The 14,693-nt window shown below is 34.9% G+C and overlaps 1 protein-coding gene across 3 annotated transcripts in view; it reads right to left on the bottom strand.

Annotated features, from left to right (window-relative positions):
• Positions 1 to 766: 766 nt before the first annotated feature.
• Positions 767 to 14,693, bottom strand: part of nfatc1 (nuclear factor of activated T cells 1) — a 155,918-nt gene continuing 141,991 nt past the window's right edge. For all 3 annotated transcript variants that reach the window (XM_066716054.1, XM_066716052.1, XM_066716053.1), the window contains one exon: positions 767 to 5,629. In XM_066716054.1, coding sequence (XP_066572151.1) covers positions 5,574 to 5,629 — 56 coding nt within the window. In that variant the 3' untranslated portion in view covers positions 767 to 5,573. The remainder of the gene's footprint in view (positions 5,630 to 14,693) is intronic.

The following is a 14,693-nucleotide window of genomic DNA, read 5'->3' on the forward strand; positions in this document are numbered from 1 at the left end:
AGAAAAAAAAATAGATATACTATACATCTCTTGCTCTATATATACCAAACAGTGGATCAAAAGATCCCAAACATATTTGATTTTTCTAAAGCTATTGAAATACACCTGACTAAATTATAGCCATATAGTAAATTGGTGAAAAAGCATAAATAAAATTCATCATGCACCATACAGAGTAGGTTTTGGGTAATGGTTTCAATTAACAACTAGTTTTGCATGGAAAGATTTATGTCCTGGTTCAAGAAAATGTGCATGCTACTTCAGAATATTGTGTCATCTGCCTCAGAATGTGGAAGATAGCATTACTGTGGATTTGTGTGCCGTAAGCTAAATATTTATGAAACAAATAAAGTGTTAATGGATTATATAATGTAGCAAAGTCTGCAATATAAAACAGCTAGGATTAACACAAACTGTAGTTTGCTTGGTAAAATGCTTACTCACTAGTCTTTAGCCATATTATATCCTTGTATTCACAGTGATGTACAAATATTACCAATATGGCTTTTATTTTCAAATATTTTTTAAAGACACAATATGTATGCATAAACACCCTTTTAAATTCCCATAAATAATTAATATTTCAAAGGAAACACATTTCACTGTGTGCCTGGCATGGCATGAGTTAGTAAGTTACAATCTTATCTATTTGAGACATTAATGGATAAGGCACAATACATAATTATATATATATATATATATATATATATATATATATATATATATATATATATATATATGTATTAAATCATGCTAAAACAAACACTACAAGTGAGAATCTTATTCTATAGTATATAATAAGCCTCTAATGTTATATTAAGCTAAGCTATAATATGCATAATTATCACATGCTTTAGGAAGCTAGACATTTATAAATGTACAACAGTTGATTTAAAAGAAAAATAAAAAATAAAGATTTTGTGCAAGATCCATAATCATCACCCAGTAAAAAGATCTAGAAGTTAACTTTTTCTTGTCAGTACTCCTTAATCTACTGACACACTGTGGTAATTAAAATACAGAAATCCGCACAATGTTTGCATTTACTATCTAAAGTGTGTACATTCTTAAAGATTTAAGAATCATACCTAACTATTGCTATCATCTAATACAGGCAATGTTTATAGCTTGAGCCATAATTCAACAAAATCTAACCCTAACCCTTTGGTATCCAGAGTTCTATTATTGTCTGCTTCAGTATTTTTCTTCTCTCAAGGAGGCTGCGATATGTGAATTACATATTTAAACTATGTATTTACATGCACACATATTTGCATTTAGTCTTGAAAAAGGGATTATGCATTAAGCCCTGAACATATTGATTTCTCTTTTTATTTCATCCTACAGGCAAGTACACTAATATTTCACTACTATTTATAACCCAGTATTGAAGAATATAGACGAGGAACAGAAAAACATTTAAACATAAACATAACATGTTCTATTTATTTATTTAGGTATCTATATACACTACCGGTCAAAGGTTTTAGAACACCTCAATTTTAACAGTTTTTATTGAAATGTACGCAGTTTAATGTCTCAGTGTACTCTGATATTAGAGCATAGAACAAATAAACAATTGGAGATTAAAAATAAATCATGGAATAATTTTGTTTAACAACATTTAACCCCTTAAGATGACAAACCCCTCAGGTACCCAGGGCACCAAATCCGTGTGCTTCTCTTTAATCCCATGTGTACTCTACACTGTTGTGTTGTTTGCCAAGTGTTTAAATGGGGGTGGGGGGGTGGGGGCATACTTGGTCTGAGTAGGAATACAATATCTCAGAAAATATTGACAATTATGACATATTCTGGAACCAGACAGTCTACTGATCAAAACAAGACCATCCATGTTTTGGTAGAAGCAACACACACCGGTAGAGGCTCAAAATGTCAAGATGGAAAACTCTGATTACAGTGTACTAATACATAACTATTTTTACATAATTGGATTGAACTTCTCTGTGTTTGATAGAACATCAGAGCACATGCATTGGCTTGATCTTTTCAAATGACCAAGATAGAGTTAGAGGGACACTAGTTAGAGAACCAATGGCATACTGTGATAACAATATGGTTAGCTTTGAGGTATACTTTCAAAAAACAAGGAGCAAGTCTAAAACAATGATCTACAATTTTAGAAAAGCAAACCTTGAAGGTATGAGGCGGCACTTGGAAGAGTTAGACTGGAGCACACTAGATACAGATTCAGTTGAAAACAGATGGTTATATTTTAAGAATATACTACTTGAGGCTCAGGAGAAAGTTGTACCAAAACATAGCAAATTGAGGACCAAAAAACATTGGCCAAAATGGTTTAATAGAAGTATGCAAAAAAATATCAAGAGAAAGAAAATGTTGTATAGCACATACAAAAAGGGATGTCATTCCAATCCAAAAGAAAGGGGACAAAACGGAGCCAGGAAATTACAGACCAATCAGTCTCACCTGCATTACTTGTAAAGTGTTGGTAAAAATTATTAGACAGAAAATAGAGCAGCATCTTAATGAAAACCTTATTAAGGCAGATCATGTCTTACTAATTTATTAGAATTTTTTGAACATATGATATTATATACTTAGATTTTCAAATAGCTTTTGACAAGGTTCTACACCAAAGACTGATCCTCAAATTGGAAGCTGTAGGTATTCAGGGTAATGTAAGTAGATGGATTATGAACTGGTTGATGTATAGGAAACAGAAGGTGTCGATAAGAGGAGTTGCTTCTAACTGGATTGAGGTTGTTAGTGGAGTTCCACAGGGATCAATACTAGGGCCTTTCCTTTTTCTAATCAATATTAATGATCTGGACTCTGGGATAGTTAGCAAACTTGTCAAATTTGCAGATGATACTATAATAGGTGGCTCAGCAGATACAATCTCAGCAGCACAAGTTATTCAAAGGGACTTGGATAATATTAAGTTGTGGGCCGACACCTGGCAGATTAAATTCAATGTGGACAAGTACAAGGTATTACATGCAGGCAATACGACTGTCCACTATAATTACACTATGGGAGGAATAGAACTAGATGAAGTATCGCATGAAAAAGACGTAGGAGTCTATGTGGACTCCTCACTTTCTCCATCCAAACAATATGGGGAAGCAATAAAAAAGGTAAACAGAATGTTAGGGTATATCGTCAAAAGAGTAGAATTTAGAACAAGGGAAGTAATTTTAAGACAGTACAATGCACTAGTTAGTGGAATACTGTGTACAGTTTTGGGCTCCACACTTCAAGAAAGATATACTGCTCTATAACAACAACAACTGCTCTATAGGCAGTTCAGAGGAGAGCAACCAGACATATTTGAGGTTTGGGAATGGACAGGGAATGTCCTACTTGGAGAGACTGAGGGAACTGAACCTTTTCACCCTGGAACAGAGGAGACTATGTGGGGACTTGATTTAAGTCTTCAAAATCATGAAAGGCATCGACCACATCAAACCAGAGGAGCTTTTCCAGAACAGCAGGGACACACGGACCCGGGGACAGAAATGGAAATTGGGCTTCTAGGCATTCAAGATGGAAAACAGGAGACATATCTTCACACAGAGAGATGTCACAATCTGGAACAAACTACCCAGCGATCTGGTTGAAGCTGAAAATTTGGGAACATTTAAAAATTGACTGGATAGTATCCTAGGATCACTTAGTTATTAATGGACACCAAACGAGCACAATGGGTCAAATGACCTCCTCTCGTTTGTAAACTTTCTTATCAATTAATATATACTGGATTAATCATAGCATAGAAATTTGCATAGAAATTTGATCAAAACTGAGTGATCTGTGACCATCTGAATGAGACAGCAGCCTACGCGTTTACCTCCAGGGCTCTGAATGACGGCGGACAACACGGAAACTGTAAATCGGATGTGTTTGAGAACAAAATGCGCTGGTAGCCAAAAGAATAAGGTTTCAAATGATGTGCACATTGTAGTAATACAGTGTAACTTCTATGCACAGGAGCTATGTGTGTAACACTGCCAAATAATGCTTAAGAGGGTGTAGTAACACAGTATATAACTCTGAAATGTACATTATTCTTCAGTTTTTGGTAACCTTATTTTTAACCTCTGGCAGTTTACCGTTTAATGCTTACCTTTGTACCATTTACCATTTCAGGGATTCACTGGACTTTCAATTTCAATACAAACTAGAAAAATGGTGGTGTTCTAAAACTTTTGACCGGTAGTGTATCTATTTATTTATGGAATGGAAATGGGAAATATCCTCAATAATTCCTCTATTTTGCAATCTATTTAAATAAATATATGTAGCCTGTGCGGTCAGAGATCCCTGCACCATAGCTGCCCCTCCGAGCCCTCCAAGCCCTTTGCACCATAGCAGCTCCACCCAGTAGAGTGTTAATTCTGCTATGCCAAAAGACCGGGTCTCCCGCCACGGAAGCCTTAACACTGTACTGATTTTACTGAGGGTTTATGTCACTTGTAACGTGCTCATATACCATATGAGCCCCGTTACATATGTAATCTTGTTCAAAAAGCATGTGTTCATATGTTTGACACTAGCAGAGGGAATAATAATAATAATAAGGGAAACAGTTAATCAAACCAGAAATAGTAAAAATATCTTCAAGTTACACTAAAATTGGTTGAAATAACAAAGTCGTTTTTTGATATCAGACAGTAGCATGAGTCCAGGAACGGTGAAAACAGATGCTTTATGACTTCCTCTGTGTGGCTTACGTTTACACGGTTATTTAATTTCTCTAATGTGTCACTTCTGGGCCTTTCTGTTGTTTTAGTTCCTGAACTATCTAGTAAACTATCTAAAAAAACTATCTTGTGTCTCAAAGGGATTGGGATTTGTAGTGTACTGCGTGGCAAGGTAGACTATTTCATTATTAAGAAGGAGTAAAACCAAAGAAACGCACAATAACTAACACTTTGCACTAAGGGTTAAAGCATACATTAAGTTTAGTATGTATAAATTAAACTTTAACATTTTTATATACTTTGAATCACAGGGTAGATGACTAACGGCAACATAAGTAAAATTCTTACAATTTGCTTCCAGCTTTTTCTTTATGTAAACTTCTCATAATAAAAACCTATAAGACTTGCATCTTGGGTTGGTCGTGGTATAAGGCACATCCCTGGCAGTGTCGACTTTGGTGCAAAATTGTAGCCACGCAAAGTCAGTCAGCGACCGTTCTTATGTTAAAAAAAGCTAAACAAAATAAAAAAATATATTTAAAAAAATTAAAAATAAAGTTCTTGGTCTTTGGAAGATCATCCTTTTAAGGCAAAGGGTATTGTTGCTTCATCTTGGAGGAAAGACTTTTTTGACATTCAATCACAATAAAAAAGTAATATTTAACATAATATCTTGTCCACAGTCACATTATATGCTAGATTGTGGTGGTTACAATGTATAGTCTTAGTTCCATAGAGGTTGGAGTTTTGAGGGGTGGGGGTAGGTGTGTTTGTGTTGGGGGCATCAGTCCCTTGTCATCATTGCAAATGTGGTATAAAACATTTCCTTTCCTTCCTTTGTCCAGTTTCACTGCAGGAAGAGTCCTGTAGATGTAGAGCATACAGCTATGCATGGCCTTGGACAGAAATGCTGGATAGGTCATTCCTTATTATTTCATTAACTGTAAAAAAGACAAACATGAGAAAGAAAAAAAAAATTACAACTGACAGGTTGTGATGCAAAAAAACAAATGTGGTCTGAAACAAACCAGGTAAAATCTGGACAGACCCACCCCATTGTGTGTACACATGCATGCCAACACACAAATGTTTGTAATAAATAATGTACATGGAAGAAGTTGCTGCAGTTCAATTTCATTTTTTGGTAATTGAGACCAAATAACAACCTGCATGCATTTATTACAAATGAATTCCCTTCAAATGTATTATTGTTGTTCAAATAATGTTGTACTTTTACATGCACTTTTAAAATGACTTAAGGTTATATTATTTTATAATTTTTTTATGCATGTAGGCACTGCAAAAAGAGACCTCCTAATTTGCAACAAATACATTTTAAGGGAGTGAGAATGTCCATGGCTGGTATTCTTCTTAGAGATGCATCACACTCTTGTCTTTCCCTTTTTCCTGCAAAAGGTCAACTCCACAATGTTCCCACACTCACAGCCATGTCATTTTATCAGCTGTGTTCTTTGGCAGAGAAGAAAAGGAAATTACTGAACATGGCAAGGACCAGCTGGAGTTAAACAAACATGTTTGGTCCTTCTGATAAAAGGCAGATATCACATTCAAGGCAGACTCTTGTCTCAGAAGTTCATCTAGAATCCTCAGTATGAATGCAGTCAGCTTTATGGAGCCAGAGCAGGAAGCAACTTTCTCTGTGAGCTATGCACCACACCACCATCTGCTTATGCATCCCAGAAACAAGTAAACCAGTGTTTTCTAATCCTGATTTTAGAGAAACCTTTTGCCTTTTGCCTAGTTTTTGTTCCAACTGAGCTATTCATATGGTAGACTGACTGAACCTTTTCATTAACTAATTAATTGCTTAGGTCTATTCTTTTCTAAATGTTGTCTTTCAAAGTTTGATAAGGTTAAAATATAGCATTTGCTCAGTTTCAGAGCTCCCTTTTGTGACCCAAACATGTTATGGGTTCATGAAACAATGTCTGAACCTTTTAGTGGCAACTGTGAAAAACTGTCAGAATGTTGCTACAGTTTAGTATGGAGATGGTATTATCATATATGAAGAGATATATTGCTGTTGCAATATCCTCAGGAAAGCACATTGTGAGTGATTATTGGTAATAAGCCAAAATACATCACACTCAGGCTGCTTACTTAAATTACTTACATCATAAGCAATAACAACAAGTGGTAGTGCTATAAGTCACCTACCTAAATTAGTTTGTAACAGAATGCACAAGGATAAACAAGGACACACTGCACTAGTTGTGTGACAGAAAGCTTAGAGTATGTGCATTTGTGATTATTAACAATGGGGAATGAGAAATGTTTGCATTAATATGCTGACAAAATATTCTCAGACTTCTTTGGACATGGTGAACAAATGCTAACATAAATAAGTAACTGAAGGTGATTATTATTTTCTAAGCTCTATTTTAGTTAGGTTTCCCAAGATTCTTATAATGCCTATATTTACATGTTAAAATGGAACATAAAAATCTACAGTGTTGTACAGAGATAAACTAATATAGTAAAACTATGATATAGATCAGTTGACCTGACCTACTTGTCCATCACAATTTAAAAACACTGTTTCCAACCATACGATCGAACCCTCTGTCAAACAAAAAGCCACTATCAAATATTGAAGTTAAAATGTGCAGCTGGTAGATGGGTTGAGATGGGTTGAGCTTCCATGCTGCATAATTATTATTTAATGATAAAAGTATGGCACAGACCAAATCAATACCCTCAACTAGGCCTGTATTATTTAAAGGTATTGTGCTGATTAAGAAACAAACAAGCACACCACACCTTTAAAATAATAATTACACGGCAACATAATTGTTTGCCTAAGAGTTTTGTAGTTTTAAAGAAAGCAAATGCCTCTGCCTCTGCCTCTGCCTCTCCCTCTCTATCTCTCTCTCTCTCTCTCTCTCTCTCTCTCTCTCTTCTATATATATATATATATATATATATATATGTAATGTGTGTGTGTACAGATTATATATATATATACACTCACCTAAAGGATTATTAGGAACACCTGTTCAATTTCTCATTAATGCAATTATCTAACCAACCAATCATATGGCAGTTGCTTCAATGCATTTAGGGGTGTGGTCCTGGTCAAGACAATCTCCTGAACTCCAAACTGAATGTCTGAATGGGAAAGAAAGGTGATTTAAGCAATTTTGAGCGTGGCATGGTTGTTGGTGCCAGACGGGCCGGTCTGAGTATTTCACAATCTGCTCAGTTACTGGGATTTTCACGCACAACCATTTCTAGGGTTTACAAAGAATGGTGTGAAAAGGGAAAAACATCCAGTATGCGGCAGTCCTGTGGGCGAAAATGCCTTGTTGATTCTAGAGGTCAGAGGAGAATGGGCCGACTGATTCAAGCTGATAGAAGAGCAACTTTGACTGAAATAACCACTCGTTACAACCGAGGTATGCAGCAAAGCATTTGTGAAGCCACAACACGTACAACCTTGAGGCGGATGGGCTACAACAGCAGAAGACCCCACCGGGTACCACTCATCTCCACTACAAATAGGAAAAAGAGGCTACAATTTGCACAAGCTCACCAAAATTGGACAGTTGAAGACTGGAAAAATGTTGCCTGGTCTGATGAGTCTCGATTTCTGTTGAGACATTCAGATGGTAGAGTCAGAATTTGGCGTAAACAGAATGAGAACATGTATCCATCATGCCTTGTTACCACTGTGCAGGCTGGTGGTGGTGGTGTAATGGTGTGCAGGATGTTTTCTTGGCACACTTTAGTCCCCTTAGTGCCAATTGGGCATCGTTTAAATGCCACGGCCTACCTGAGCATTGTTTCTGACCATGTCCATCCCTTTATGACCACCATGTACCCATCCTCTGATGGCTACTTCCAGCAGGATAATGCACCATGTCACAAAGGTCCAATCATTTCAAATTGGTTTCTTGAACATGACAATGAGTTCACTGTACTAAACTGGCCCCCACAGTCACCAGATCTCAACCCAATAGAACATCTTTGGGATGTGGTGGAAAGGGAGCTTCGTGCCCTGGATGTGCATCCCACAAATCTCCATCAACTGCAAGATGCTATCCTATCAATATGGGCCAACATTTCTAAAGAATGCTTTCAGCACCTTGTTGAATCAATGCCACGTAGAATTAAGGCAGTTCTGAAGGCGAAAGGGGTTCAAACACAGTATTAGTATGGTGTTCCTAATAATCCTTTAGGTGAGTGTATATATATATATATATAAACATGTTTTTAAGAGAGTTTGCAAATAAAGGGAAAATATTTAGCATAAATGCTCACAATATGCCTCCTTCTAATCATGTGTGTCTTCAAAATAAAACTAATGATCTCAGCAGTAAAATTGCTTTGGGAAAAATAGTATAATTTATGTCTTCAAAATATCTACCATCTTCACTTGCTGAATTCAATTTAAAGGTTATATTACACATATTTCTAAACATACACTGTGACAGGCACATTTATACTGGGTGATCTCAAAGAAATTTCCCCTTAAGGGTATTTTTTTGAAAAACAAACAATAACACTTACTTACTTACTATTCACTGTTGTTAGATGTCCCTTTCTTAAAGTGTCTCAATAAGTTTTGTGCTGCTTTCTAAGTAGTATGAAAAGCAAAACCACAACATGATCTGTAAAACATATGAACAACTACCCTCTGTAGCACCGGTAATACAGAAAAAATGAATTCCACTTCAGCAATCTCTTCCTGGGTGACGCAATGTGCAACTCCCAGTGGAAAAAAATCACGGGAGCCAAGAACAATGTCTTCCATACCTGTAAGTGCCTAAGGCCAAACCAGAATTTATGTTCTTCAAATAATTATTTTTAGAAGCACTATGCTATAAAAACAGATGCTCCAACTATTTTATTTGTCTTATTTAATTTAAGCCTTACTTGAATAACACTATAGTATGTATTACCTGTATAATTTGACTTTGGAAAATGGCAGGATGTTTGAAAAAAAAAAAAAGAGAGAAAAATGTTTTTTAAACAGAGAAGCTGTGTAACCACTATTGTTTATGAGTCATGGTAAATTTGCTCCTTTTTTCTGGCTTTGAACATTGACACCTACATATCAACCACAGTGTTTTTCTTTATCAACTAATACTTTCCATTTTCACCTTCAACTTTTCCACTGACACAAAAATAAAATTGAAGAAAAAAACAAAAACAAAACATGCACACTCTAGTAAGTTCCATAGGTAGTAATTTGACTACCTTCTGAGTCTTGTGATAAGGGCATTCTACCCTTTAAATATAGCAAGCCACTGAAACAGGATGTGGCAAACTGTTAGACCACAAAAGATTGAGACAAGCCTATTTATAACTTGCTAATGGTGTTATTAAGTGTATTATTCATTATATATTTTATTATCAATCTTTTCAATATTTTATTGTTTAATTTGTCAGAGCAAGTTGGAGAACTCTAACGACACATTACAATGTGTTAAAATTAAAATCAGTTTTCTATACATTTTTTATTTACTGTACAGCTCAGACACAAAAGTTATGGTCTATTCACATTTTAAGTGATTTTCAAACTATAACATAACTGTGAAAGCAAAACTAAAGAAACACCTATTTATTGTATGAAGAAAAGTGAAGCAAATCCTACCAGATTAATTTTGTACTCCAGTCTTACTTATTTATCTTTATCATATTCAGTTAAGTTCATGGTAAATAACAACAATAGTACATTACATTACATTATTTGTCATTTAGCAGACACTCTTACCCAGGGTGCCTTACATTTGCTTGCTCAATGGTACAACAGCACTCCCCCACCTGGGATTTGAACCCACAACCTTCCAGTTATGAATCAGAGCCCTAACCCTAATGCCACAGTACTGACTTGTAGTATGGAGTGTTACAGTATCAGGTAGAGTAAGTTCAAAGCTACCATAAACAGCACAGCATTAGTCCACAGGTAGTTTTAAGCAATAAAAATGACACATTGCTGATTGTGAATCAGCAACCCCTGAAAATGTTTGTGAAAAGCATTCTTTGCAAATGACTAGAACAAGGAAAGGGGTCAAACAGTATCCTTATTTTGCATTCTTCTTCAGTTACACAACAACCTGTTGGAATTTTATTTTATTGAGACCGGAAAAAAAAATCTCTTTTGCTAGCCTTAAAGACAGATTTTATTGTTTAGCTTTTCTTGTGAGATGATGGAATGAATGTAAACAAAAAAATGTAAAATGCCATTAAGTAACAACAAGTTTTCACACATTTGATCTAAACTTATAATAGAGTACAGTACTATATTACGGTGTGGTGTTTTCTGAATTAAAACTGACAGCACATCAGATTCAACATACTTTGTGTGGCAGTGTAGGGGATTGTAGGGGCTAAAAATGCAGGTTTATTTACAGAAAGTGCTTGAAACCAAAATAGACATACTGAAAAGGTAAACAAAACCCCAGCTCCTCTCAAGCCTAAACTACATGTATCACACAGGTCCCTTGCTAAACATATAACTAATAAAAACAACAAACAAAGACAATACAGCAAACTATCCAGTCCATAATCCAAGTTCAGTCCGAATATCCAAAAGCAAAGTCCTGGACTGTAATCAATGTGCTCTCTTCCTCACTTCTTCCCCAGGTCCTAGCATGGCATAACATTTGGCATAACACTTTATGAACACAAAAACATAAAAAGAATGTAAAAAAAAAAAAAGCAATGCCTTTACACTTGTGAATAATGCAAAGATTTAAATGTTTTTCATAAGAAGGTACCTCTTACAGCACAAGGCCCCTCGTCATCACATTGGGGGTTAATTTGGAGAGAAAGTCAGATCCACCAACACCACTTCTAGAAGCAAACTGATTTCCTCTAAATCTGTCTTCTACAAGTACTAACCTTGCAATTTTTACTTTACTGCAAACAAAATTTGAAATTATATGGATGCTGGTTATCAGGTGCATAGAAACTACAAGTAATATTGTGACAACCATCAGCCAGTCCCAAAGCACTCATTAATTTAGATTTTTCCAAATATGCTTTAGTAAGTGTAACAGCAATGTCATATACTTATTAAACTGGACTCTTGTAGCTGTATTTACTGTATTGTATGTATTTATTTTCCTGCATTGCAATATTAAATAACTTCTATTCCTATATACATTTTTTTTAAATAAAGCATTTTCATCAGAATATCTCTCTGAAGAGTTACTGTGTTGCACCACAGAAAGATTGATCTGATGTGGATTTTGTTTTGCATGCTACAGGCCAAGGAAATTATTTCTGTACTGTGCTGTACCAATACTTCAGTTTAGAGTTAAGGGACATCAGTTTACAGGTATCTGTTTAAAGGTGTAGAAAGACAACATGGGTATGGAAAAGGGAAAGAAAATTACAAAGAAAATACTTCAGCAATTATTTGGCTAATATTTTAAGTGAATGTTGCACTGGAGCAAAAACATTTTAGTTGTCAAGATACACTGCTTAACAGATTATTATTTTTTATCAAAATTAAAAAGGTTCTTATGTCATCTTTTATTAATTATTTCAGTTTTTTACCTGTTCATTTTGCAATGGCCTGCAGTGCTTATTATGTTGTATTACAAAAATAAAAATAAAATAAAAATTGTATTCTTCAACAGCACAAGGTTGAGCATTGACAAACAAAACAAAACAATGAAGCAATGGAAAATTGAACCAAGCAGGTTCCTCTGCTGAAAATAAAAACAAATAAATCATCAACAAAAAATAGATGTATCTTTTATTACCTTGAATGTCTCTGATCTGTTTAAACCCCAAACTTATTTTTATCTGTAATCACAAAGAACCATGGGCTATTCTATCTTTGGAAAGTGCCTCTGACTGACAACAAATAGCAGGCTTTAATAAAATATGATCCTCTCTCCTCGATGCCTTAGACTGCCGGTGATGAATAGTGTTCTTCCCAGTAACTGTCACACTCTACCATAGGATAATTTTCCTACCTCCAGCACCCATTTCTCTTGGTGACTACCACTTCTATGCATCCAAAAGAAACAACAGACCTAACGTGTACAATGACACTCAACTTTGCCTTCACTAGGAAACAGCCTCCTTATTAATTTTTTTTTTTCCTGTCCACATTCCACAAGAAGGGCGATTTTTTTCAATGTATCAAATTTGCAGCTGTTGTGAAACTATAAATTATACCCAGAATTGCAGACACAAATATTTGTGTACAGAGATAATACCTTCTTTATATTTTTTAAAGGAGTGGATTCTGATCTGGGAGTTCTAGTCACTGAATGACACAGTTAGTGTTGTATTACCAATAAAGGCACAACTTCTAGCAGCTCCTTCTTGATCCTGCTCTTTGAAAAAATACACACACCTTTCTAATTTGTTGAACATAGATTTGAAATGAACATCTCATCCCCAATGTTTTCATTTTAAACATACACTTCATCTAAAGAAATCCAGACCTAGTTATATATACAGTATATATACTATATATATATATTCTTAAACAAAAAATTAAAATATTTAGTTCGCTGCAATGCTTGTTGGTTCACAAAGGTGCTGACCAATATAAGGCAATGTCTATTGAAAAAGGTAGTCATGTCTCCCAACTCACTTCATCCCAGAAGAGATTGTGGAGAAACTTTGCACTTATTCCTAATGATCCACACTATTTAGAATTTTTTTTTTTTTAAAGATGTATTTTTTTAAGAAACAAACTTCAAAAGAAGTAAAACTCATTTTGATCCAATTACACACATACACTTGATGCGTTTCAACTCATTGTTTTCATGATGGGGCATGTTGTCAATTAGGGCACATCCTATTTATACTTAAGTTAATTGCATAACATTTTTCAATTTCAAGTTTACATAATTAACATGGTTTACCATTACAAGTGTAACAACGACTCTGTGGCAGTTGCGTTTTTTGGCAGAAACTGTACACCAACAAATCAGTAATGTCAGTGCATACATCTGACAGTTGAGTCACAACTACCTTTTCACTTTCCAACAGACTTAGAGTTCTACTTTTCACATGCAAGAAAGAGCTGACAGTTCACTGCCCACTAGAGTTGCTTTCCTGTAGCATTAAAAAACAATCAAGTGCAGCCTACTGCTTAAGTCAGAGGAATGTACATTATAATATGATACATTAAATAATAGCAACCTACAAAAAGCTTTTAAGAGTGTATATGTATTCATCATTGTCTCCCTCTAGGCAACAGAATGCAGGTTCAAGGTCACCATTTTATATGAAGGACATTGCTGCCCTGAGTAGAGATCCAAGTTTAATTCCTGGATTATCACAAGCAAATTTTAACTTTTAAATGTAAACATTTTAAAAGTAAAAAGTAACAGTTAAAAGAACATTTAATCAGTGAGTTATACGTAATAGTGGACAGGTTCACAGGGGCAAATGCATAACATAAGATAAATGTACTTCCTGAACTGCCATTTTACATTCATACCACACTGGATATGGTGGAAGTCCAGACTGTACAAACGGAAAAATGCCCACCTGAATTGTATTTCCTATATCTGTGTTTCCAAAGTGTGAACCCTATTCTGGAAACTGGTCTTTATAAACATCCATTTCCAGCCATTGTCCTTCTCTCAGCCTTTCTATAATCAATCCATGATGAGCTGTAAGAAGCTGGAATAGTATAGAAAAACAGTTCAAACTGAGAGATTTCAAAACAGGAAAACACTTCACGTTTGAGGTTACAATTTAAGGACATTTTGTGTCATTAATTTAGTTGTCTCTCATTTTGTAGGCTAGTTGGATAATGGTTCATACAATGTATGTTTCATATAATAACCTTTGTAATAAGGAAAAGCAATACCTTTTAATATTAAACACACTTAACAACCAAGCAAAAGATAATAATAATAATAATAATAATAATAATAATAATAATAATAATAATAATAATAATGCTATTATTCATAATAATAATATTATTAATTTAAACTTTTTTAAACCAATTGAGTGTACTGCTGAAACATAAAAACATATATTTGAAATGTATTTTTCACC

This window comes from Amia ocellicauda, chromosome 10 (assembly GCF_036373705.1).
Source record: "Amia ocellicauda isolate fAmiCal2 chromosome 10, fAmiCal2.hap1, whole genome shotgun sequence".
NCBI classification, from domain to species: Eukaryota; Metazoa; Chordata; class Actinopteri; order Amiiformes; family Amiidae; genus Amia; species Amia ocellicauda.